The sequence below is a fragment of the Macaca mulatta genome, chromosome 9, assembly GCF_049350105.2.
Source record: "Macaca mulatta isolate MMU2019108-1 chromosome 9, T2T-MMU8v2.0, whole genome shotgun sequence".
Classification (NCBI taxonomy): Eukaryota; Metazoa; Chordata; class Mammalia; order Primates; family Cercopithecidae; genus Macaca; species Macaca mulatta.
Window position 1 is genome coordinate 113,008,259 of NC_133414.1, and position 23,550 is coordinate 113,031,808.

Below are 23,550 nucleotides of genomic sequence, written 5' to 3' on the forward strand. Positions count from 1 at the left end.
TTCAGTCTTTTTTGGTGGAAAAATTAAAATAGGCAGAAGTAAGGCAAAGAGTATAATAAATTCCTAAGTATCACTTTGCTTCAATAATTGAGACATAATCTTGTCTAATGTAAAACTGACCCTATATTTCCTTTCCCTGCTCATCAGATTATTTTGAAGCAACTGTTAGGCTTTTAAAAAAATTGATACACAATGGTAATACATATTTGGGGGGTGTTAGGCTTTTTTTTTTTTTTTTAGACAGCATCTCCTGTCACCCAGGCAGGAGTACAGTGATGCAATCTTGTCTCAGTGCAACCTCTGCCTCCTAGTTTCAGGTGATTCTTGTGCCTCAGCCTCCTAAGTAGCTGAGACCATAGACACACGCCACCCTGCCCAGCTAATTTCTGTGTATTTAGTAGACACAGGGTTTTATCATGTTGGCCAGGCTGGTCTCAAACTCCTGGCCTCAAGGGATTCACCTTCCTTAGCCTCCCAAAGTGCTGGGATTACAGGCATGAGCCACCACACCCAGCCAGGTGTTAGGCTTTTAAAAATACTGAAATAGGATCCCTAAAGTGCAAGAAATCCCAAATCAGGAATATATATAGTCTTGTACAACTCTGATACACATTTATGTTTAGATCAGTTTATCCTTCCAAGAAGGACTGTTTAAAGATATGATGTAGTACAAAACATGAAAGCCAAGTGAAATTCTGCTAAATGTATCTGTTCAGTCCATTTAAGATAGTATAAGTAAAACAATCTGTGTATTGTGTACATTTTAGCAGATTCTAGACTCCATGCTATTTCTAAAAATGTGTGCCCTTATTTTGTACTAGTGCTTCCATTATGGCAAGAAGGGATGTAGATGATCTGTTGGGTGTTTGATTTTACTGTTCTGTTTGAAAAGAAATCTTACATGTTCTTTTTTTTCAGGTGCGTGAACTCTGTCTGGGCATAAATGAACTCTCGAGTCATCCCCACAACCTTCTGTGGTTAGTACAGCTGGTCCCTAATTGGACATCACGTGGAAGGTATTGAAAAGTGAGAATTAAACATTAAGAAATTTTATAATTTTAGATTAATGAAATGCCTTGGTTCTTTATTTCCATTCATCATTCTTTGAATGTTAGATCAGAGATGTTTATTTCATATTCAGTTGTGAGAAAAGGCATTGATAGCCTGATTCTTTCTTACTCTAATTCTTAACTCAGGTCGTTATGTAATTTTTTTTTTTTTTTTTTTTTGAGACAGAGTCTCACTCTGTCACCCAAGTTGAATATTTTTTTATTTTTAATTTTAGTTTATCTGTTACCTTAATACAGATGACATATTCCACAAAAATAAATGAATCAGCTTTTTTTTGCTTTAGTAAAAATAAATTTCATCAGTAAAAAAAAATAGGTTTTCTGTCAGTAAATCATCAGGGTCAAAGATAAGGCTGTTAAATGATTTACTGAGCTTCAGATAATTCAAGTTTTATGTACAAATATTTTACATGAAAATTTTACTGTTCTATAACAGCTTATATGTTCCTGTACAGACTTCTCTTGAAACATTGCCTATATTTCCAATTAGAACTAGAGCTCCTCTTGACTCATTCATTTGCTTTTCAAGCAGTATTAATTAAAATACATTCTAAATACTTTTAACTTCTAATTCTAGGCAACTGAGACAGTGCCTCAGTCTAGTGATTATTTCAAAGCTTTTGGATGAGAAACATGAAGATGTTCCTAATGCCAGTAATCTGCAGGTATAAATAAATACATTTTTATTTTTAATAAATGGGAGAGGTAATGAGAGGTATAAGGAAAATTGATGAACCCTAAGTCAAAGGTCCTGGGGTCAGAGCTCAGCTCTCAAGCATGATACTGTTCATGTAATCTCTAGCACACTTAACTAACAAGGTCCAGTTTTTTCATCTGTGAAATGGAGATAGTATTGCACCCTCCACCACATAGAATGGTTGTGGACAATCAGCTGTGAATTAATGTATAAAGAAACTACTGGGAAAATCATAATGTGGAATTACATGAATATGATTTCATTTATTGAATTAGTTCAGCTTGTCTAAGTTAGCAGTTTTATCGCAAGCTTAGAAATTGCAAAACCATTGTACATTGATTGCATCTTTAACCTGTTTTAAAATGAGTCTTTTTAGATCATAGAGCTTAAATGTAGTTGCCCTCTAGTACTTGTTCAGTAAGAATATATCATGTATATATGAGAATGTGGACAAACATGTCCAACTGTTGCTCGGTAGTGGTGGCACACACCTATAGTCCCAGCTACTTGGGAGGCTGAGGCCAGAGGATCCTTCGAATCCAGGAGTTCGAGTCCAACCTAAGCAACATGGGGAGACCCTGTCTTTAATATATATATGTGAATTTTTTTAATTTAAAAAAATGTCCTACGGAAGTCCCTCTCTCAGAAGTTCTGAAGGCTTTTTACAAACATTGATAGCACTAATGGGGCTGCCCTTGGTTGGATTTGAAAACTCACCATAGGCCAGGCACGGTGGCTCACACCTGTAATCCCAGCACTTTGGGAGGCCTAGGTGGGCGGATCACGAGGTCAGGAGATCGAGACCATCCTGGCCAACACCGTGAAACCCCATCTCTACTAAATACAAAAAAATTAGTCAGGCCTGGTGGCAGGCACCTGTAGTCCCAGCTACTCGGGAGGCTGAGGCAGGAGAATGGCGTGAACCCGGGAGGCGGAGCTTGCAGTAAGCCGAGATCACGCTACTGCACTCCAGCCTGGGCGACAGAGCGAGACTGTGTCTCAAAAAAAAAAAAAAAAACTCACCGTAGAACCTGATCTGGATGTCCCTTTGTTCTTGTTTGAATTGCAATTTGGTACAAGGTATGCCACCAGGTCTTAGGAATTAAAACAAAGATTTAGATTTGAGGCTGCCCTTGAAAACATAATCTAATGGTTGAAACAAAATTAACCAACTCTTGTGGGTTAGTATGGTAAGAACAGTAACCGAAGCATGCAGAAGATGCTGGGGATGGAGAGATTGATGGGCACAGCTGGTTTCTGCTTTAGTAGAGTTGAGGTAGATTTGATTCCAGATATATGGGGATCGTGCTGGAGCTACCAGGGTAATTAGCAGATAGTTCTCATTCCTTTCAATGATATTTACTGCCTTCGAAAAAGATCCGGGGATAGGATTTCTACCATTTCTCCTAACTTTTGTTGTTCTGTTACTTTTTCCTTTTTTGCCCATGTAAAATAGAATAATTAACCAAATAATTATATGAATAATTAACCCTCAAACTCACTAACTGATATTCAAGTTACAATCTAGTTGCGATTTTTACCCCAACTTCTTGTAGTTCTTCTCAGAATTCAATGACTTCTAACCACAGAGTCAACTTTGTTGACTTTTGAATAATTTAACAGAGAAAGCATTCCCTGTGGCCTCTGTTATAATATCATTTGGTCTCCTAAGCATTTATCCCAAGTTACAAGTACTAAATCTCTAATTTAAAATCCCTTACTTTTTTTTTTTTTTTTTGAGAGACGGAGTGTTGCTCTGTCACCCAGGCTGGAGTAAGGTGGCACGATCTTGGCTCACTGCAACCTCTGCCCTGCGTATTCAAGTGATTATTGTGCCTCAGCCTTCCAAGTAGCTAGGACTACAGGCATGTGCCACCACGCCCAGATAATTTTTGTATTTTTAGTAGAGACGGGGTTTCTCCACGTTGGCCAGGCTGGTCTCGAACTCCTGACCTCAGGTGATTCACCTCCCTCGGCCTCTTAAAATGCTGGCATTACAGGTGTGAGCCACTGTGCCTGGCCACTTAAAATCCTTTTTTAAGCAATTCAGGGGTTTTACATAAAGGGAAAATGAATATTGTTCAAGTGTAAAGAAAGCTATAATAAAAGGACAAAATGAAAGAGGACACACTGGAAAAAATAGCCTAAGAAAGAGCAACTGTATTATTTAGGTTTGTTCAATGTCTCCTCTTTCTTTTGATAGGTATCAGTCCTACATCGCTATCTTGTGCAGATGAAGCCTTCTGATTTGTTAAAGAAAATGGTCTTAAAGAAAAAGGCTGAACAACCAGATGGCACTATTGATGACAGTCTACATTTAGAACTTGAAAAGCAGGTATCCAATGCTAGGAGGTCTCAAAGAGTACATAGAAGCATAACTGATATCAGCTTCCTAACCATAGACTGATAATATAGGCATTTCTGGATTGGGACACTAGATACATTCTAGCAAACATAATTTTAAAGCAAATGATATTTTTAATTTATCGCTGTCATGAAATTCTTCCATAAATTTGAGAGTTGAAAATGTGAGTAAAAGGATGATTGTTGGTAATTTGCTCCCAAGAGTATTTTTTGTAGCCCTTTATGCATTTTACCATGCATCATGGTAAAAAGAATGCACTTAAGTTAGAAATTAGAAAGCCTAGTTTAGATGCTTGGCTTTTACTTACTGACCAGCTGGGTTAACTTTAACGTATCCTTTATCCTTCCTGGGCAACTTTCCTAATGTGTAAATTGGAATGACATCTATGCTAGCTAATTCATAGGTGTTAATTTTATTCATTTCTCTAACAGGCATATTACCTGACCTACATTCTTCTTCATTTAGTCGGTGAAGTTAGTTGTTCTCATTCTTTTTCTTCTGGACAACGGGTAGGTAGTGTTTAGTGTTGTTGCTGCTGTTTTTAAATAGGTGTTACTGATGATGGAATGAGTGAGCATGCTTTTTATAGGAGAAAACTTAATAAAAGCTAATTGATTTTACTATAAGAATTCCCATGTATACCAGAAAGAGGGGCGTGATAGTGGTCTTGTAACCGTATCATATTGAAAAGAATTGTTGGCCGGGCGCTGTGGCTTACACCTGTAATCCCAGCACTTTGGGAGGCCAAGGCGGGTGGATCACTTGAGGTCAGGAGTTCAAGACCAGCCTGGCCAACATGGTGAAACCCCATCTCTACTAAAACTACAAAAAAATTAACCAGGCGTTTTGGTGGGTGCCTGTAATCCCAGCTATTCGGGAGGCCAAGGCAGGAGAATTGCTTGAACCCAGGAGGCGGAGGTTGCAGTGAACTGAGATTGCGCTACTGCACTCCAGCCCGGGCAATAAGAGTGAAACTCCATCTCAAAAACAAAGAAAAGAAAAGAATTGTCAGTAAATGTTAGTTCTCTTTGTTGGAGTGGAATTTAACCATTATACCTTGGCAGTAGTATAATATATTCATAAGATACCAACATCACCAAATATCAAATGGGCTGGTGTTGTGCTGGACCCATATTGACTCCAGTAGAAATGGCAGTTCAGGTGGCAACAGGCTACACAGGAGAACTGCTACCATCTGTAGAGACCATGCAGTTTACATAGCATTTTCACTTAGCACCCTTTACCTAGCAACCTCCATTTAACCCAGAACAAAGGGCCTCCATCCCGTATGGCCTTCCAAGGGATGAGCCGAGAGTTCAGATGTCCTTCATAGATAAGGAGTGAAACTTCACATTGGACTCTCCCAGATTATTTAGCTTGGGACTCCAGTTACACATTCTTCTTAGACCATAGGTTCATTTTCAGAGTATGCTTAAGTTATTGCTATCAGTTGCATCTGCCATGCGCCAGCTTTTAGCTCATTTCTTCCCATCTTTTTGCCATTCCTCTTTTGTTCCTTTAGAAATAACATTTGCCTTCAAAATTAAACTGATGGTGAGGCAGGCTACTTTAGAAATGCATTTCTAATATTCAGATTTTCATTTTGAATTATTCTGTTCTTCCCATACTCCTGGGGCAATTCTTGCTTAATTCCTTATATTTCATATCTTAACTACTCCAATTCCTGTTTTAAAACTTAGGCTGGATGTGCCGGGCATGGTCGCTCACCCCTGTAATCCCAGCACTTTGGGAGGGTGCAGCAGGTGGATCACTTGAGGTCAGAAGTTCAAGACCAGCCTGGCCAACAGGGTGAAACCCCATCTCTACAAAAATACAAAAAGTTAACCAGGCGTGGTGGTGCATGCATGTAATCCCAGCTACTCAGGAGGCTGAGACAGGAGAATCGCTTGAACCCAGGAGGCGGAGGTTGCAGTGAGACAAGATCATGCCATTGCATTCCAGCCTGGGTGACAGAGCAAGACTTCACCTCAAAACAAAACAAAACAAAAAAAACTTATGCTAGACATGGTGGCTCATGCCTGTAATCCCAGCACTTTGGGAGGCCAAGGCCGGGCAGATCACTTGAGTTCAGAAGTTCGAGACCAGCCTGGCCAACATGGTGAAACCCTGTCTCTACTAAAAATACCAAAAAAAAATTAGCTGGGCATGGTGGCAGACGCTTGTAATCCCAGCTACTCTGGAAGCTGAGGCAGGAGAACTGCCTGAACCCAGGAGGCAGAGGTTGCAGTGAGCTGAGATCACGCCACTATACTCCAGCCTGGGCAACAGAGGGAGACTCCACCTCAAAAAAATAAAATAAAATAAAATACATAGTATTTTCTAGACATGATAGAAAAAAGACTAGTTCTTATGTTTTTATAAATGCTATTGTGTATAAAACTGTGTTTGTGGTCGGGCGCAGTGACTCACGCATGTAATCCCAGCACTTTGTGAGGCTGAGGTGGGTGGATCACCTGAGGTCAGGAGTTTTGGTTTTTTTTTTTTTTTTTTTTTGAGACAGAGTCTTGCTCTGTCGCCCAGGCTGGAGCGCAGTGGCCGGATCTCGGCTCACTGCAAGCTCCGCCTCCCGGGTTTACGCCATTCTCCTGCCTCAGCCTCCCGAGTAGCTGGGACTACAGGCACCCGCCACCTCGCCCGGCTAGTTTTTTTTTTTTTGTATTTTTTAGTAGAGACGGGGTTTCACTGTGTTAGCCAGGATGGTCTCGATCTCCTGACCTCGTGATCCGCCCGTCTCGGCCTCCCAAAGTGCTGGGATTACAGGCTTGAGCCACCGCGCCCGGCCGAGGTCAGGAGTTTGAGACAGCCTGACCAACATGGTGAAACCCTGTCTCTACTAAAAATACAAAAAATTAGCCGGACGTGGTGGTGGGCACCTGTAATTCCAGCTACTCAGGAGCCCGAGGCAGGAGAATTGATTGAACCCAGGAGGCGAAGATTGCAGTGAGCTGAGATCGCGCCATTGCACCCCAGCCTGGGTAACAGGAGTAAAACTCTGTCTCAAAAAAAGTGTTTTCTCTCCTGATTAGAAGCTAATATAGTCATCTGTCTGTAATGTTCTTACATGGTTCCTGTATTTTATTAAAAAAAATTTTTTTTTCCGAGACAGTCTTGCTCTGTCACCCAGGCTAGAGTGCACTAGCACAATCTCGGCTCACTGCAACCTCTGCCTCCCAGGTTCAAGCGATTGTCCTGCCTCAACCTCCCAAGTAGCTGGGATCACAGGTGCCTGCCACCATACCTGGCTAATTTTTGTATTTTTAGTAGAGACGGGGTTCCACCATGTTGATCATGTTGCTCTCAAACTCCTGACCTCATGATCCGCCCACCTTGGCCTCCCAAAGTACTGGCATTACAGGCGTGATCCACCGCGCTGGCTATAAATTTTTATGATTAAAAAAGTCAGTAACTGGGCATGGTGGCTCATGCCTGTAATCCCAGCACTTTGGGAGACTGAGTCAGGAGAATCACTTGAGCCCCGGAGTTCAAGAGTGATTATTATAAAACTTATATAAAGTAAAAACTGAAAGACTCCTACAATCCAGTGCCCTGTTGTAAATTTCTTCACAATTTACTAATATATTACATAAAATATACTAAATTATTTTAACAAAAATGGAATCATAGTATTAGTACCATTTGCAACTTCCTTTTTTTCCTCTTTAAAAAAAAATTTTTTTTTTTGAGACAGAGTCTTGCTCTGTTACCCAGGCTGAAGTGCAGTGGCACGATCTCAGGTCACTGCAACCTCCGTCTCCTCTATTCAGGCGATTCTCCTGCCTCAGCCTGCTGAGTAGCTCTGACTACAGGTGTACGCCACGACACTGGCCAATTTTTGTATTTTTAGTAAAGATGGGGTTTCATCATGTTGGCCAGGCTGTTCTCAAACTCCTACCTCAAGTTATCCACCTGCCTCAGCCTCCCAAAGTGCTGGTATTACAGGCGTGAACCACTGCGCCCAGCCTTCTCTTTAACATATTAGCGCTTGGCTGGGCACAGTGGCTCACAACTGTAATACTAGCACTTTGGGAGGCCGAGGCACGCAGATCGCTTGAGCCCAGGAGTTCAAGACCAGCCTAGGCAACATAGCAGAATGTCATCTTTACAAAAAAAAAAATTAACCGGGCATGGTGACGCATAACTGTAGTCCCAGCTACTTGGGAGGCTGAGGCAGGAGGAACACCTGAGCCCGAGGAGGTCAAGGCTGCCATGCACTGTGGTCATGCCACTGCCTTCCAGCCTGGGTGACAGAGAGAGACCCTGTCTCAAAAAATATGTAAAAAATCAAATATTAGCACTTCTGTCTAATAACTGTAGTATTTTGAAACCTTTATTGATAAACAGTATGTTTTTTGTGATTACACATAGTGTTAATATGAACATGCTTATTCATATATCTTTGCCCGCTTCTTCAAGCGTAGCTATAAGGTAAATTCCTAGAAGTAGACTTGTTAGATCAAAGTTTATAAATATTTCAAATTTTAACTATTTTAAATAGCTATTACCACATTTTCATCCCAGAAAGTGTTCATTTACATTCTCAACCAAGTATATATGAGAGAAGTGCTTACGTCTATACATTTCTAAAATTTAAGATGCATAATTTTTCAAAGAATTAAGTATGAATCTCTATTAATGGTTCTCTCGTTCCTATAGAAAAAAAATAGGGCCAGGTGTGGTGGCTCATGCCTGTAATCCCAACACTTGGGGAGGCAGAGACAGGAGGATTGCTTGAGCCTAGGAGTTTAAAACCAGCCTAGGCAACATAGCAAGATGCTGTGTCTACAAAAAAAAATCAAAAACAAAAACTAACTAGGTGTGGTGGCAATACCTGTAGTCCCAGCTACCCAGAAGAGTGAGATGGGAAGATTACTTGAGCCCAAGAGTTCAAAGCTGCAGTGAGCTATGATCCCACCATTGCACTCCAGCCTGGACAACAAGGCAAGAGCCTCTCTTTTTTTTTTTTTTTTTTTTTTTTTTTGGGATGGAGTCTCGCTTTGTCACCCAGGCTGGATGAGCTCTCAGCAAGCTCTGCCTCCTGGGTTCACGCTATTCTCCTGCCCCAGCCTCCCAGGTAGCTGGGACTACAGGCACCCACCACCACGCCCGACTAACTTTTTTGTATTTTTAGTAGAGACGGGGTTTCACCATGTTAGTGAAGATGATCTGGATCTCCTGACCTCATGATCTGCCCGCCTCGGCCTCCCAAAGTGTTGGGATTACAGGCGTGAGCCACTGCACCTGGCCAACCCTATCTCTTAAAAAAAAAAAAAGTCACAAACTGATTTTGCTATAAGAATTCCCATATATACCAGAAAGAGGGGTGTGATATGGTCTTATAACCATGTCATATTGAAAAGATTGTCAGCAAATGTTAGCTCTGTTTGTTGGAGTGGAACTTAACCATTATACCTTGGCAACACTATAATATATTCATAAGATACCAACATTATCAAATATCAAATGGGCCAGTGTTGTGCTGGCGAGGTGCAGTGGCTTATGCTTGTAATCTCAACACATTGGGAGGCTGAAGTGGGAGGATCACTTGAAGCCAGGCATTTGACACTAGCCTTGGCAACAAAGTGAGACCCTGTCTCCACAAAAAAATTTAAAAATAAGGCCGGGCGCGGTGGCTCAAGCCTGTAATCCCAGCACTTTGGGAGGCCGAGACGGGCGGATCACGAGGTCAGGAGATCGAGACCATCCTGGCGAACACGGTGAAACCCCGTCTCTACTAAAAAATACAAAAAACTAGCCGGGCGAGGCGGCGGGCGCCTGTAGTCCCAGCTACTCGGGAGGCTGAGGCAGGAGAATGGCATAAACCCGGGGGGCGGAGCTTGCAGTGAGCTGAGATCCGGCCACTGCACTCCAGCCCGGGCGACAGAGCCAGACTCCGTCTCAAAAAAAAAAAAAAAAAAAAAAAAAAAATTTAAAAATAAAAAAAAAAAATGGCTGGGTGCGGTGGCTAATGCCTGTAATCCTAGCACTTTGGGAGGTTGTGGCAGGTGGATCACCTGAGGTCAGGAGTTTGAGACTAGCCTGGCCAATGTGGCAAAACCTGTCTCTACTAAAAATATAAAAATTAGCTGGGTGTGGTGGTACACGCTTGTAATCCCAGCTACTCGGGAGACTGAGTCTGAGAATCGCCTGAACCTGGGAGGCAGAGGTTGCAGTAAGCTGAGATCACACCACTGCACTTCAGCCTGGGTGACAGAGCGAGACTCCGTCTAAAAAAAAAAAAAGAACTGGGCATGGTGTTGCGTGCCTGTAATCCTAGCTAATCAGGAGGCTGAGACTGGAGGAACACTCGAGCTGGGGAGTTCAAGGGTACAGTGAGCTATAATTGTGCCACTGCACTCCAGCCTGGCACCAGAGCCAGACCCCATTTCTTTAAAAAAAAAATTTTTAATTTTTTTTTTAAAGGCTAGCTGTTATTTGAATATTTTATTAGAGAGTATGTTAAAGGAAGGACTCTTTAAATTTCTGAGTACTATATTACCCAGTTAGAGCTCTGGGGTTAATTTTCATTAATGTGAGTTCATGCATAGCAAAACAACTTTTGTTAGAGTGTATATTTTTTAAGCTAATAATCTTACTGTCATGGAAGCAACTTTCACTGATACAACTACTGTTATGTGGGATAGTTAACATCAGGCATTGCTAACAGGAATAATAGATTTTTAAATGATTTAGTTGTTCTAGCTGCATAATTTCTTCTTTGTTAATTTGTAATGCTTCAGAGTTGTTTTCATCCCTTGCATTTGTTTTGCACAGAAACACTTTGTGCTACTCTGTGGGGCTTTGGAAAAGCATGTTAAATGTGATATTAGGGAAGATGCAAGACTTTTTTACAGAACTAAGGTAAGTGTGTTTTTTCTTTTTTTCTTAATCTTGGTTACGTTAATATTTAAGGATAGAAGCATACAGGCCTATATTCAGAAAAAGAACATATAAAGCTAGGCGTGGTGGCTCATGCCTGTAACCCCAATACTTTGGGAGGCTGAGGCAGGCGGATTGCTTGAAGCCAGGACTTCAAGACCAGCCTGGGCAACATAGCAAGACTCCATCTCTACAAACATTTTGAAAAATAGCCAGGCATGGTGGCATGCACCTGTACTTCCAGCTATTTGGGAGGCTGAGGCAGGAGGATCACTGGAGCCTAGGAGTTTGAGGTTGCAGTGAGCTATGAACACACATGGCACTCCAGCCTGGGAGACAGAATAGGATTCTGTCTCGAAAAAAAAAGAAACATGTAAGATTAGAAATAGGACTTTCTCTTTTAATAACAGAAATCAGCTCCTGCTAAATTAGTGTAGCTAAATTAAAAGTGAAAGGAAAAAAAAATCTCAAAGCAAATACACTTTTCACTTTGCTTTCTGTTCTGAAACTCCTGACACCCAAGGAGAAAAATACTTCTAGTACTAATGATACTTATTTTTCCCCATTACACATGTTAAAACCTTCATGCTTAAGTTACCATCAAGGATTGAAGCATTATTTAAATAAATATATAAGTTATGAAACAGTGGCTTTGAAATTTTATGATGGTTGAAAACTTGTTTTATTCATAGAGTAGAAATAGTTTAGCTGTTATTCTTTGAATGTTCCATTGAAGAATATATTAAAGGAAGGAGTCTTCAAATCTTTTTTTTTTTTTTTTGGAGACGGAGTTTCACTCTTGTTGACCAGGCTGTAGTGCAGTGGCATGAATTCGACTCACTGCAACGTCCGCCTCCCAGATTCAAGTGATTCTCCTGCGTCAGGCTCCCAAGTAACTGGGATTACAGGCACCCGCCACCATGCCCAGCAAAATTTTTTTGTATTTTTAGTAGAGATGGGGTTTCACCGTGTTGTCCAGGCTGGTCTCAAACTCCTGACCTCGTGATCCGCCTGCCTGGGTGTCCCAAAGAGCTGGGATTAGAGATGTGAGCCACCGCATCCAGCCAGGAGTCTTCAAATCTTTGAGTCATACATCACCTAGTCTGAGCTCTAGGGTGGAAATGATTCAGCACTAAGCTTGCTAAGCTTTTTTTCTTAAAGGTTTTATATACTCAAAGACAGTAGAAAAGCCAAATCTATGAGTATGGAGTAGGAAAGTAATGTTAGTATTAATAGAATGATCTGACAGTTTTTCCTGAAACATAAAATCAGACACTTTTAAAATACTTTTTTCTAAATACAAAAATGAGCCAGGTGTGGTGGCGCATGCCTATAGTCCCAGCTACTCAGGAGGCTGAAGGAGAATCCCTTGAACCCAGGAGGCAGAGCTTGCAGTGAGCTGAGATCGCGACACTGCACTCCAGCCTAGGCGACAGAGAAAGACTCTGTGTAAAAAAATAATAAATAAAACGAAATAAAATAAAAATACTTTTTTCTAAGGATTTTTTAATTCCAAGATTATCTTTTAGCTTTGGTAATGTAATATAATGCTGATTCTTTTTGCCTCTTATCTTTGGATAGTCATTGAATATGAAGCCTCAGCTTTGTATCTTAATATCTTACATTAATTAGCTGCAAAGGTTAGTCATTTGAACAATGCCCATTCGGATTTAGTATATGTATTTATTTTAGTAAATTTAAGTTAAATACAAAAATAAGCAACTAATGAAGTTGTTTTCAGATTTCTGATTTTCAAATACCTGTAGGGGATAGCTCTTTGCCCAAGAGTAGAACTCTAGTTTCAGAAGCACATTCTTTTGAGCATTCATTGACCAGAATTGCTGGCCTGTAGAACTTGGTAGTGGCTACTACTGACAGACATGCTAAAAGGGGACCACCCAAGTTTTATATTTCTTAAAGACAAGGACTTGGCACAGATTGTTGCCAGTGCTTCTCTTACTTAAAGTGGAAAGCGACATAGTGGTCTGTGGAAATTGCTTCAAGGGATGGTCCTGCTGACATAGGTGAGTTGTCTGCCTTTCCAAAAGCCTCTATTGTAGAAAAGTTGGTGATTGTTTTGGAGAAACTTTATTTGCTGAACTGTAGACGAAGGAAAAAGCAGAGATTGTAATTTACTTTATAAATTTAAAGCTGATATAAAATTCCTAAGTTGTTTAAAACATTTTTCTCAAGCAGTTATGTTCAATAGCTAATTGAGCATCTCTAGAGTGACAGAGTTTGGTTTTTGTGGTAAAGTTTCAGTTTTGCATAGAGACTTGCTAAACCTCCAAATATAGGAAAATACTAGGTATTTAAAGGGGATTCATACATGGCACAAACATGGAGAGGAGTAACAGTGAATTTTGGATCTTCTAATAATGTGGAGAGGAACAAATAAACGTTTTTTTAATGGCCTTGATCCTTTCAAAGGGAAGCTGGGCAGGGAAGGCACGGAGCAGCCAAAGCCTTGGGTCTGTTGACACAGACCACCCTTCAGCTTCTCTGTCTGGTTGTTCAAAAGCCAGCAAGTTAAAGTTAAGTTCCTTTGAAGGCAGAGAACGTGTTTTTTGGGATGATCTTTAATAACAGGAAAATTAAATCATAAACATTCAATAGTTTAGATTATGATGATAAAGGAAAGTCTTATTAATTACTTATGATTTGAGATCTCCTCCAAAAGATGAATAGTTTATTTTCTCTTTGTTGACAGAAATCAAATTGAGTTGTCGAGTGTGGGCCTGTTGCAACTGTCAGATCTTTTGTGTAGTGTTAAGCTGATTGTAGGTGAGGATGTTTTAATCCAATCCCTTTTCCCGTTTTTGATATTTTTAAGGTGAAAGACTTGGTTGCCAGGATACATGGAAAATGGCAGGAAATAATCCAGAACTGTCGGCCTACTCAGGTGTCATTTTGTTATACAATTTCATTTATTCTTAATAGTTTTGCTGAATGGCACTCTTCATACTGTTTGAAATAAAATAGAGTATAACAGTGCATTTGCTTCTAGTTATCTTAAGATAAACTGAAAACGCCAGTATAATACATGGTTTGTAATTATTTTTAGTTTTTGTTTGCTTTATATTCATTAATTTATTTCCAGAAGTGGTTGAGCCAATTTAAAAATATTACATTGCATCAAATGGAGGTTATTCAATGAAGAGCATTTTTAAGACAGATCTATTGAGATAGAATTCACATACCATAGATTTTACCCACTTAACATGTACAGTGGTTTTTAATACATTGACAGAGTGAATACCATCGCCACAATCTAATTTTAGAACATTTTCATCACCCCAAAAAGAAATCCCATACCCATTAGCAGTCATTCCCCTTTCCCCTACTACCTTGATTCCCCTCCTGAATCCTCCCAAATCCTAGGCAAACACTAATCTACTTTCTGTCCCTATAGATTTCCCTATTCTGGACATCTGTAAATGAGATATACTGTGTAGTCTTTTGTAATTGTCTGCTTTCAGTTAACATAATGATAAGTGTTGTAGCATATATATCCCTTCTATTGCCAAATAATTTTCCACTGAATGGATATGTCACATTTATTTATCCACTTATTAGACATTTATATTGTTTTCACATTCTGGCTATTACAAATATTTCCATGAACATTTGTATGCAAGTTTTTATGTGAATATATGTTCTCAAATGAAGCATTTGAAAAGGAAGTCGAATTGCTGGGCCATATGGTAATTCTATGTTAAGTGATTTAAGAAACTACCAAACTGTTTTCCAAAGTCACTGCATCATTTTATATTCCCATCAGAATGTCTGAGGTTTCTAATTTCTCCATATTCTCACCAATACTTGTTTTTACTAAAGCCATAGTAGAGAGTAGGGAAGTAGAATCTCATTGTGGTTTTAGTTTGCATTTCCCTAATAATTAATGGTGTTAAACGTCTTCTTATATGCCTATTGGTCATTTGTATAGCTTTTTTGCAGAAATGTCTATTAGGATCCTTTGTCCATTTTTTTCATCTCATACTTCATTTCAAAAAGCCTATTTTTGAATATAGTTATTGGTCCTTTTGTTATTGAGTTGTATGAATTCCCCATATGTTCTGGTTACAAATCTCTTATTAGAGATATAATTTGTAAATATTTTCTTCCATTCTTTGTGTCGGTTTTCTTTTATTTATTATGTATATATTTTTGTCACTTTTTTTTGATGTTATGTCTAAGGAGTCTTTGCCTAAGAGGGACATTTTTTTTAACACCTGCTAGTAAGTGTGCTTGCCTGCTTGTTTACAGAGTTAACTGGCATAGGATTGTCTAAAATGACGCTTCTCAAATTTTAATGTACATAGGAATCAACTAGGAACTTGCTGAAATATGGATTCTGACTTACAGGTCTGGAGTGAGAACTGAGATATTCTATACTTCTAACAAGTTATCAGATTGATGCAAATGCTGCTGCTCCAGGGACTAAACTTTGAGTAGCCAGGGCCTAGAAGTTACTTATATTTTATATCAAAATAATAGGAACACTGAATATTAAGTAGATAAAGCAATCTCTCTAAGTCTTTGAGAAATCTTAAATTTATGTTTTGTTGCTTTTGTATTTGTTTCTAACCTTAGTGGATTTTCTTTTAATGCTGGTCATGTATTGATGTGGTATTAAAACAAAATAATTTAATAGCAAAACTATACTAATCAGCTTAACATTATTTATTTTGCTTAACTAAGTCCCTCCATGTGTGCAGTGGTGAGAAAAACATCCTGCACTTATTTTATACTATTTTTTATTGTTTGACCACTGTATGTGAAATTTGAATCAGATTACCATAAATTTTCAGATAAGTCAATATAAAGATTTTATTACTTGTCTTATCAAAGCCTATTGTCTGATGATTAGTAGTTTTATAAGGAGTAATTCATAATCTGATTAAATTTTGTTTTACCCTCTTTTTTTCCCCTTTTTTAGGGGCAGCTTCATGATTTCTGGGTACCAGATTCTTAATAGGAGTTGCAGCAGCAAAAATATGAAGCAAGAGAAATTCAATAAGAGCCTTTCCTAGAGGAGTAGAAAGGATTATTACAGAATCCAATGGAATGCCAAGAAAATGTACAGCAAATGTGCCACTTGAATATCTAGTATGAAGCTGGTAATGAAATTGCCATTTCTGAGGCAGATATGAAATATGATCTGCTTAATTGTTACGGCAACTGACCTTTCAAAAGCGCAGAGTCTTATTAAAAGAGGGGAGAGGTAGAAGCAGCTAATAGTCACATGTCTAACCTGCCCCAGTTAACTCCTTTTGTTAAATTATAAGCCAATTATCTTTTTTAGATAGTATTTTTGTCACTTGGATAATCACAGGAAATATATAAGAAAAGAGCTTGGACTAACTTAAGAAGTTGGACATGGAAAGCAAGACCAAGTTCCAGTTGGTTTTAATTTTCCCTCTTGGTTATTTTCGGACACAAAGGGAATGCTTAAAACTGAGTTTAGTAATAAAAAGCATAAATCTCTTCTGTAACTTTTATAAACCACAGGGAGGTTTCAATCCATGCATTTTCCTTCATTACTCAAGATTATAAATCTGTTTTTAAAATACATTTAAACTTGAGAAACAAAAGTTTGGTATGTGTCAGATTCCCTTAAGAGGAAGAGGTTAAGCTGTAAAGTAGTGGCCCTGTTTTGATGCCAGAACATTCATATGCAGTTTGTTCTGGATTTCTTTTAAATGCATATATTTTAAATACTGGTTAAATCTTAGAATCTTGGCTATATCTTAGAATTCTGGCTCTTGGTAACCGTATTACAGAAGTCTATATTGTAAAAGCCTAAAGATCTGGACAAGTTTCCAACAACCTTGTTTCCATGAGTATATAACTTTGGCAGAGACCTGAATTCTTTGGGACACTATGTCTGTCTGTGTGTGTGTATGTGTGTGTGTGTGTGTATGTTTGCTTGTATCTTGAAGTTGTACTTCAAAACCGCAGCTGCTTTAAATTCTTAAACACTGGAAAGCCATCCTTTGGTTTAAATGGTAGAGAGTTCGTGGAAGTGCACATGCTGGTTTTAGCCCAGGGGTAGTAACAAACTCTTACTAGCCAACTAGAAAATTATTTTGTTGACTAGATGTCCCTTTTAGGAGAGTTTGTTTCCTGAAAGAATGGCAACTTTTTTTGTTGTTCTTTCAGTATTGGCTTGAGTGACCTGTTCTCCTGACTGACTGCTCTAGTGTCTCCAGTTGTAGGAGGAAAGATGATGGAGGGGAACGGAAACTGGACTTGATGTTTGTGGTTTGAGAGGCAAGAAAATAAAATAACTTTCTACCTCTAAATTGAGGCTTAGGAGTAAAAAGCATTTTGTCTTAAATTTATCATTTAAAATAGCATCAGTAACTTTTGAATTTATGTCAATCAAGCATTGGCAGTCAGAGATTTTATAGGGAAAACTAAGTAAATCCAGTTTCCAAGAACCTAAACTGATTGAGGCTCCAAGAGTCAGACCAACAAAAGTTTTATTCTGTGTTGTTTACTGGTAAGAATATTATTATCTTGATACTACCTCTCAAGGGTATTGTTACAAAATGCCACTTATGGTTAAAGAGATAGATTCAAAGAGTTCTATTTGACAGAAACTTGAAACTGGCATCTATCTGCCCAACGATGGGGGCTTTCATTCTGTAATTTAATCCTTTGTAGATACATTATTTGTGTGTAATTTTATACGTGTTCATATTTTTCTCATTTTGCATTGTGTAAAGTGTACAAAATCTCAAAGTATAAAATACTGCTTATATTGCTTGTAATTTACAGTGTGTAAATATTTTCTAATTGTGTACATTGATGGGGGGGACAAGTGGGTTATTCAGGTTTTTTTTTTAAGTGACCCTTTTGTATTGCAGTTTCAACAGATAACTGCCCATCAAATTTAAAACTACTTTGATACATTTTTATTTAACAGTTCCAATAAGAAAAAAATCTCTATTTTTAATTATATTTCTCCTTTAGAAAAAAATATTTCATCATCCCTTTAAAATAAATGGCCAGACCTCAGTTTAGGCCCTTGTATTTGTGACTCTGGTAGAGGTCTTCAGACTCCAGGTCATAGTCCGGTCAGTATTTGCATTTGGGTTCTCAAGAAAATTTTGTGACTCTCTTTTAGCACAAGTAGCCCATGGTTTTTCTTCCAAATCAAGTATTTTCCTTCTCCCTCGAGTCCCCATGCTTTGTCTCCCTCCTGCTGCTATTGCTCAGTGAATGGGATGGTAGAGAGGGAGAAGTGTTCATTGCACAGAGAATGTCAGGCCACTTTGGGGACTTGGCAACAAAGCTTGCACTGAGTGGTGGTGTGTTTGGCAATATTACTGTGCCAAAAATCACCTTGTCTAATTTTATGGATATTTATGGCAAACTTATTACCCTTCTTGCAAGCTGCACATTAAGGTACTTGTGTTTATGCTTTTGTGTGTAACTGTTCGCCTTTTCTAACTGCCTTTCTTGTTACTGAAAATATAATTCTACTAGTTTTATCACATTAAGAGGCTCTCTGTGCACAAAATGCATCGATGTAGCCGTAAAGTAACAGCATTTGTACATTTTCTATCTCCTGATAGCAGTGGTGCCTTTGTCACCTTTTGGAAGGTTTGCATTTTGTTTCTGCTTTGAAACGCAAATAGTAGCTTGCTTTCAACTTCACAAAAATCTCAAATGTAAAAGATAAAAAATGGCGTGTTATCATCCAGGCTTAGTTGGAGTATTTGCATTTTTATTGTAATCAAAACAAATATAATTGGTGGGGACTGACCAGTAATAATGTATGGCGTCTTTAAGCCAAGGGTAATTTTTAAATTAAAAATGAAAATTTTAAGGGGTAGCCCATTAAACAAGCTACTGAGTTGGAGAATTAGGGGATGACTGTGGTGGTTTGTCGCTAAGGAGGCAAAAGTAGGGTCCAGGCGGCTGGGCACGTAGAGCAATTAGCATGATCCGTGGTTATTCCTTACTCATGAACAGTGTCAGCTCACCTCATTATCTGTGCATTTGTTTTCCCTGGACAGTCTTGTCAGCCAGTTAATCCAGCAGCTCTTAGGCAGTAAATACAGATTTTTTTTCTTTCCTTTTATTTTTTTAAAGATTTTATACTACATCTTGTTAAAGTCCTATGAATATGTGTGTGTGTGCTATTAAAACTGCTTTTTCTCAGTTTGAACATGTGTTTGGTAATATTTGTTTGGGAGTTGAGGAGGCTAAGTTATCTGGAATGCCCTGTTCCCTCACCCCACCCCAGTCCCCTGGTTTTTAAACATTTCTTCTTGCTTTGGATTGTCCAGTTTTTTAGCTTGATGTCTCCGGTTTCTGGAAAACATAAAGCCACCGTTGTACACAGTTCACTTTTATATAACCCAGTTAATTGCTGTATACTTTGCAATCAGGAATTCGGTAATCTCATTCTTACCTCATTCACTATGTTCATCCCACCATTCATTCTTGTCGCCCAGGCTGGAGTGCAGTGGCACGATCTCGGCTCACTGCAAGCTCCGCCTCCCGGGTTCACATCATTCTCCTGCCCCAGCCTGCCAAGTAGCTGGGACTACAGGCTCCTGCCACTACGCCCGGCTAAGTTTTTGTATTTTTAGTAGAGATGGGGTTTCACCATGTTAGCCAGGATGGTCTCTATCACCTGACCTCGTGATCCGCCCGCCTCGGCCTCCCAAAGTGCTGGGATTACAGGCGTGAGCCACCATGCCCGGCTATCATTCCACCATTCATTCTAACCGTTGAGTCTCAACTACATGCTAGGCACTCTTTAGGATTCAATAAGGATTTGGTGGTGAACAACACAGAGCCCTCATGAATCTTACCTCCTGGCATCCAGGTTAAAATACTTTCTGTTTTGGGGCAAAGAGAATTAGAAACGAATACCCTTAACCTGACTCCCTTGTTCTTGAGCCCAGGACCAAGAAAGAAGAAGCTGTACAATCCAGAAGCAGGGCTTGAGATCACCTCCAACCTGCCAAGCAGATAAGTTCTGGGTATGCCAACTTGGGAGGCAGAGGTTGAAACCTCATAGGAGAAACTTTGGAGCTCATAGAAGCTAGGCATTATCAGAGGCCTTGAGTTCCAAAACCATGCCAGTATTTCTCCCTTCTGACAGGCTGGTTAGAAAGAGACTAAATGGGAGCATTTTTCTCTGACAGTGGGGCAGAGGGACAAGGGATGACAGCCCAGGCAGAAGCAGAGACATTGCCGTAAGTACTTACTAGAGAGTGGGCAGCACAACCTTATACGAGTTGAGGGCCTTGACCTTGCCCAAGGCCTGACCTCAGATCCCAGATTCATCACACTAGCCTTTTGATCTTTGCCAGATTACTTAAACTCACTGTTTCCTCATCTGTTAAAAGGAATAATAGCGGTGTCTATTTCAGGGTTTGTGAGGACTAAGTGAGCTAATGCATGAAAAGTGCCTAGTACCGTGACTGGCATATAGCAAGAACTCATCAAATGCTTGCTGCTCTAACAAGGCTTTTATCTGATGACAGAATTGATCTTAAGCAGACACCTCAGGGTGTACTGACATCTGAGCAAACCATATCTCCAAAAATTATAGTTGTAAGTGTGCCCTATTCCTTTGGATACCGGGAGCTCCAGAGGCTTCTCTGTCCAGCTATCCCTGCTGATTTTTTTTTTTATTAAAATTTTCACTTTTTAAAAGCCAGCATGCTAAAGGTGAGAAATTGGTGATAGGTGGTGGTTTTCCAGCATTTGTGGAAATGTCCTCACACTCCCTTTCCCTTGCTAACCATTCCCTAGGCTGGAGTCAAGAGAGGGCAAACCAGAAGGCCCAGCTTTGGGTCTGACTCCAAGACAACTGGCTGGGAGGAAAACTTAACAGGCAAAACAGGCTTCTGAGGCACATTGGAATAGTGAGACTTCTGCATTGCTGCACTGGTGACATCCCCTACAGAAGAAGCTCCTCAGCTGTATATATGGCCAAAATAAAGATCACACCACCTAAAGGGAAAGTGCTGGGCAAACCAGAGATGGAGATGGCAAAGCAGGAACAGAAATGCTGCCACATTGAACAGGAAGCAGGACAGCTTGACTAGGCCAGAGTTCTCTTGCTTCAGGAAACCTGCTCAAGTTTCAGGAATTCATACCCACCCCCTTCACCTAGGATCCCTGCTACAGTGAGTAACTATTCTGTGCAAAGTGCTGAAGACGGCCAGCACTACTCTCAGCCACTTTCTTACAGCAAAGTTGGGGAAAATAGAATAGCAAAAACAAAACTCATACTTTTCTGTGTGTCTGAAATTCTCCAGAAGGTTTCCAAATGGAATCCTCTCACAGCCACCCTGTGAAGCAGCCAGGGTAGTGACTGTTCAAAGAATGACCTGCCTGTGTCCCAGGATGGAGATTTATGGCTGGGTTAGGATTAATTTCTTTATTTGATTTCCAGTTTTATTTTCCACTGTCTGTCAGTATTCCCCCGTTCTTGTTTTATCAGCTGGATTTGCAGAGAGATGTACTATCAATCAAAAGGGCTTCCTATAGACAGCTCCATGAATTGCCTTTACTCTGATACTCTCATTAGGTTTAGAGATTTCACTGGGAGGATAGCAGAAGGAAATGGATTGTGGTCTAGTATCAAAAGTACTGAAGTAACTGTCCAGTGATAGTTGAAATCACACACATTTTACTCATTTAACAATATCTGAGTTTGCCATCAGCACCTCAGAGGAGCAAAGCTTGGCTCATAAAGTTGAGTGAGTTACTGAGCCTGCCGCATTGGCCTACTTGCCACCTCCAGAGGTATCTGAAGTCAGCACTGCAGGTTCTGTGAACATTTAGGAAGCTGTGCCTCTTAGCCTTCTGGGCCCCTACAGTTGAATTGCTCTCCTATCTGGTACTGAGGGACCAGCAGTCTTCCTACCCTGCCTCCACTGTTACCACCAATCCACTTTCTAATAAGGACTGCAGATTTATCTTAGCCCTGCCTTAACTGGTCTTCCCATCTCAGACTTCCTTACTCAGTCCATAATCTCAGGATTTTCTTCTGTGGTCTTCTTCAAACTACTAGCTGACTATTCCCTTTTATTTCCCACTAGGAATCCCCCTACCCACTGCAATTTCATCAAATCAAACTGCCCTCTTTCATGCCTCTTCCCTAGTGCCTCAACACAAGCCTGTGCATAAGCTTGAACATTTCTACCTTTGCCAATGGTATTTCCCCTTCAGGCTTACCCTGCTTCCTCCTTCTCAGACTTTTCCAGTCTTGATTGTCCTCTCTGTAAACACAAGAATGAATTTCAAGACAAGTTACTTAATGTCTTAGAGCCTGTTTCCCTATCCATAAAATGGGGCTATAAATTCCTCAGGATGGGATGAGGGTACAAATAAAAAATGAAGCAGGATATTCTTTGTAAAAGCATGTGTACATTTTTTATTGTGTTTCTCCCCAGCTACCTTCCCTCTCCCCGCCACACATATCCTATTTGCAGAGTGTTGGGGGAGGTGGAACTGTGATGTGGGCCCTGCTGTCTAGCAGTCTGCAGTCACACACAGCCATCCAAACTACGAGATTGTATATGATTCAGTGCCAAACTGTGAGCTTTGGGGAATCCAGAAAGAAGGATGAAGTGTCTTTCCCAAGGTTCCTTTGGTTAAATGTGCCACTTGAATCCTGTTCTGACTCCTAGGCATGTGCAAGAGTCAATCACATATGTTCCTGTGGACTTTATCATTTTGGTCCATCTCTTGAGCCCACATGAATACTGTCATGGATGGAGGAGGAAGGACCAGGCTGGGTCAGGGCCTGAATGCAGGTTTTGTTTGGACTATAGGGGCTAAGTTCACTTTAATAGGCTGTGACCTATTAAAGGAGGCAGGACCCAAGTTTGCACAGAAGGACCATCCTAATTGAGTTAAAGGAGTTGGGGAGTTGATTGTGAGGGGTTTCCTAGATTGCTGCTGGGTAAGGTGATTGAATCTGGGAAGGACAGGGTATTTGATTGCCTAGAAGGATGCACTCTAAGTTCTGGATAAGAATGGTGCCCAAGATGAGCTGGAGGGGAAGGCAAGTGTTTGAATGACCCAGTCCCTGAGGTGAGCCTAGGTTAGGGTTAAGATTTGGTGAGTGAACAGGTGCAAATGCTTGTGGCTTGTTTATCCAGAAAAAGCATTTTCTGTGTGCCTTTCAGGTCAAGCTGTTACTTCATCCATCCATTCAGGCCTGACCCCATCTCCCCCACGCATAGCTCAAGCTGAACAGCCCCTGAAGCTGGGAATCAAGCCCTTTCCTTGTGTTCAGAGCTTCCCCAACCTCCAGTCTCCACCTAGGGTAGCCTTCCCTCCACATCCTAGAGCAGAAGCGAGTGGCAGGAGCGCAGGGAGTGAGGTCCAGGTTAGACGACAGGCCAGAAGGCCCTCTGAGAGGGTCCCCCAACCCCTCAACGCCAGGGCAGGTTTGCACGTCCCCAGCAGTAGGCAAGTCGGGGGGAATCCTAGGATTACAGGGGAGGAGAGGGCGGGCTATAAGCATGTGGAGGGTGCAC

The 23,550-nt window shown here is 40.3% G+C and overlaps 1 protein-coding gene and 1 long non-coding RNA gene across 8 annotated transcripts in view; both read left to right on the forward strand.

The window, feature by feature from the left end:
- SLF2 (SMC5-SMC6 complex localization factor 2) overlaps positions 1–19,208 on the forward strand; it is a 51,773-nt gene extending 32,565 nt beyond the window's left edge. For 3 of the 7 annotated variants that reach the window (XR_013398275.1, XR_013398276.1, XR_013398277.1), the window contains 7 exons: positions 919–1,026; positions 1,648–1,735; positions 3,971–4,102; positions 4,564–4,641; positions 10,925–11,011; positions 13,863–13,931; positions 15,969–19,208. Coding sequence is in view for 4 of the 7 variants with exons in the window: in XM_028826771.2 (XP_028682604.1) it covers positions 919–1,016; positions 1,648–1,735; positions 3,971–4,102; positions 4,564–4,641; positions 10,925–11,011; positions 13,863–14,006 (627 nt within the window). In the remaining 3 variants the exon portion in view is untranslated. Of the gene's footprint in view, positions 1–918; positions 1,027–1,647; positions 1,736–3,970; positions 4,103–4,563; positions 4,642–10,924; positions 11,012–13,862; positions 14,024–15,968 lie in introns of those variants that run through there. The other 4 variants (XM_077947297.1, XM_015147963.3, XM_028826772.2 and 1 more) reach the window with 2 other exon arrangements.
- A 685-nt stretch (positions 19,209–19,893) lies between these two features.
- On the forward strand, positions 19,894–22,424 carry LOC144331286 (uncharacterized). The gene is made up of 2 exons (XR_013398324.1): positions 19,894–20,031; positions 20,810–22,424. It is a non-coding gene; the product is annotated as an uncharacterized LOC144331286 (long non-coding RNA).
- The last annotated feature ends 1,126 nt before the right edge of the window (positions 22,425–23,550 follow it).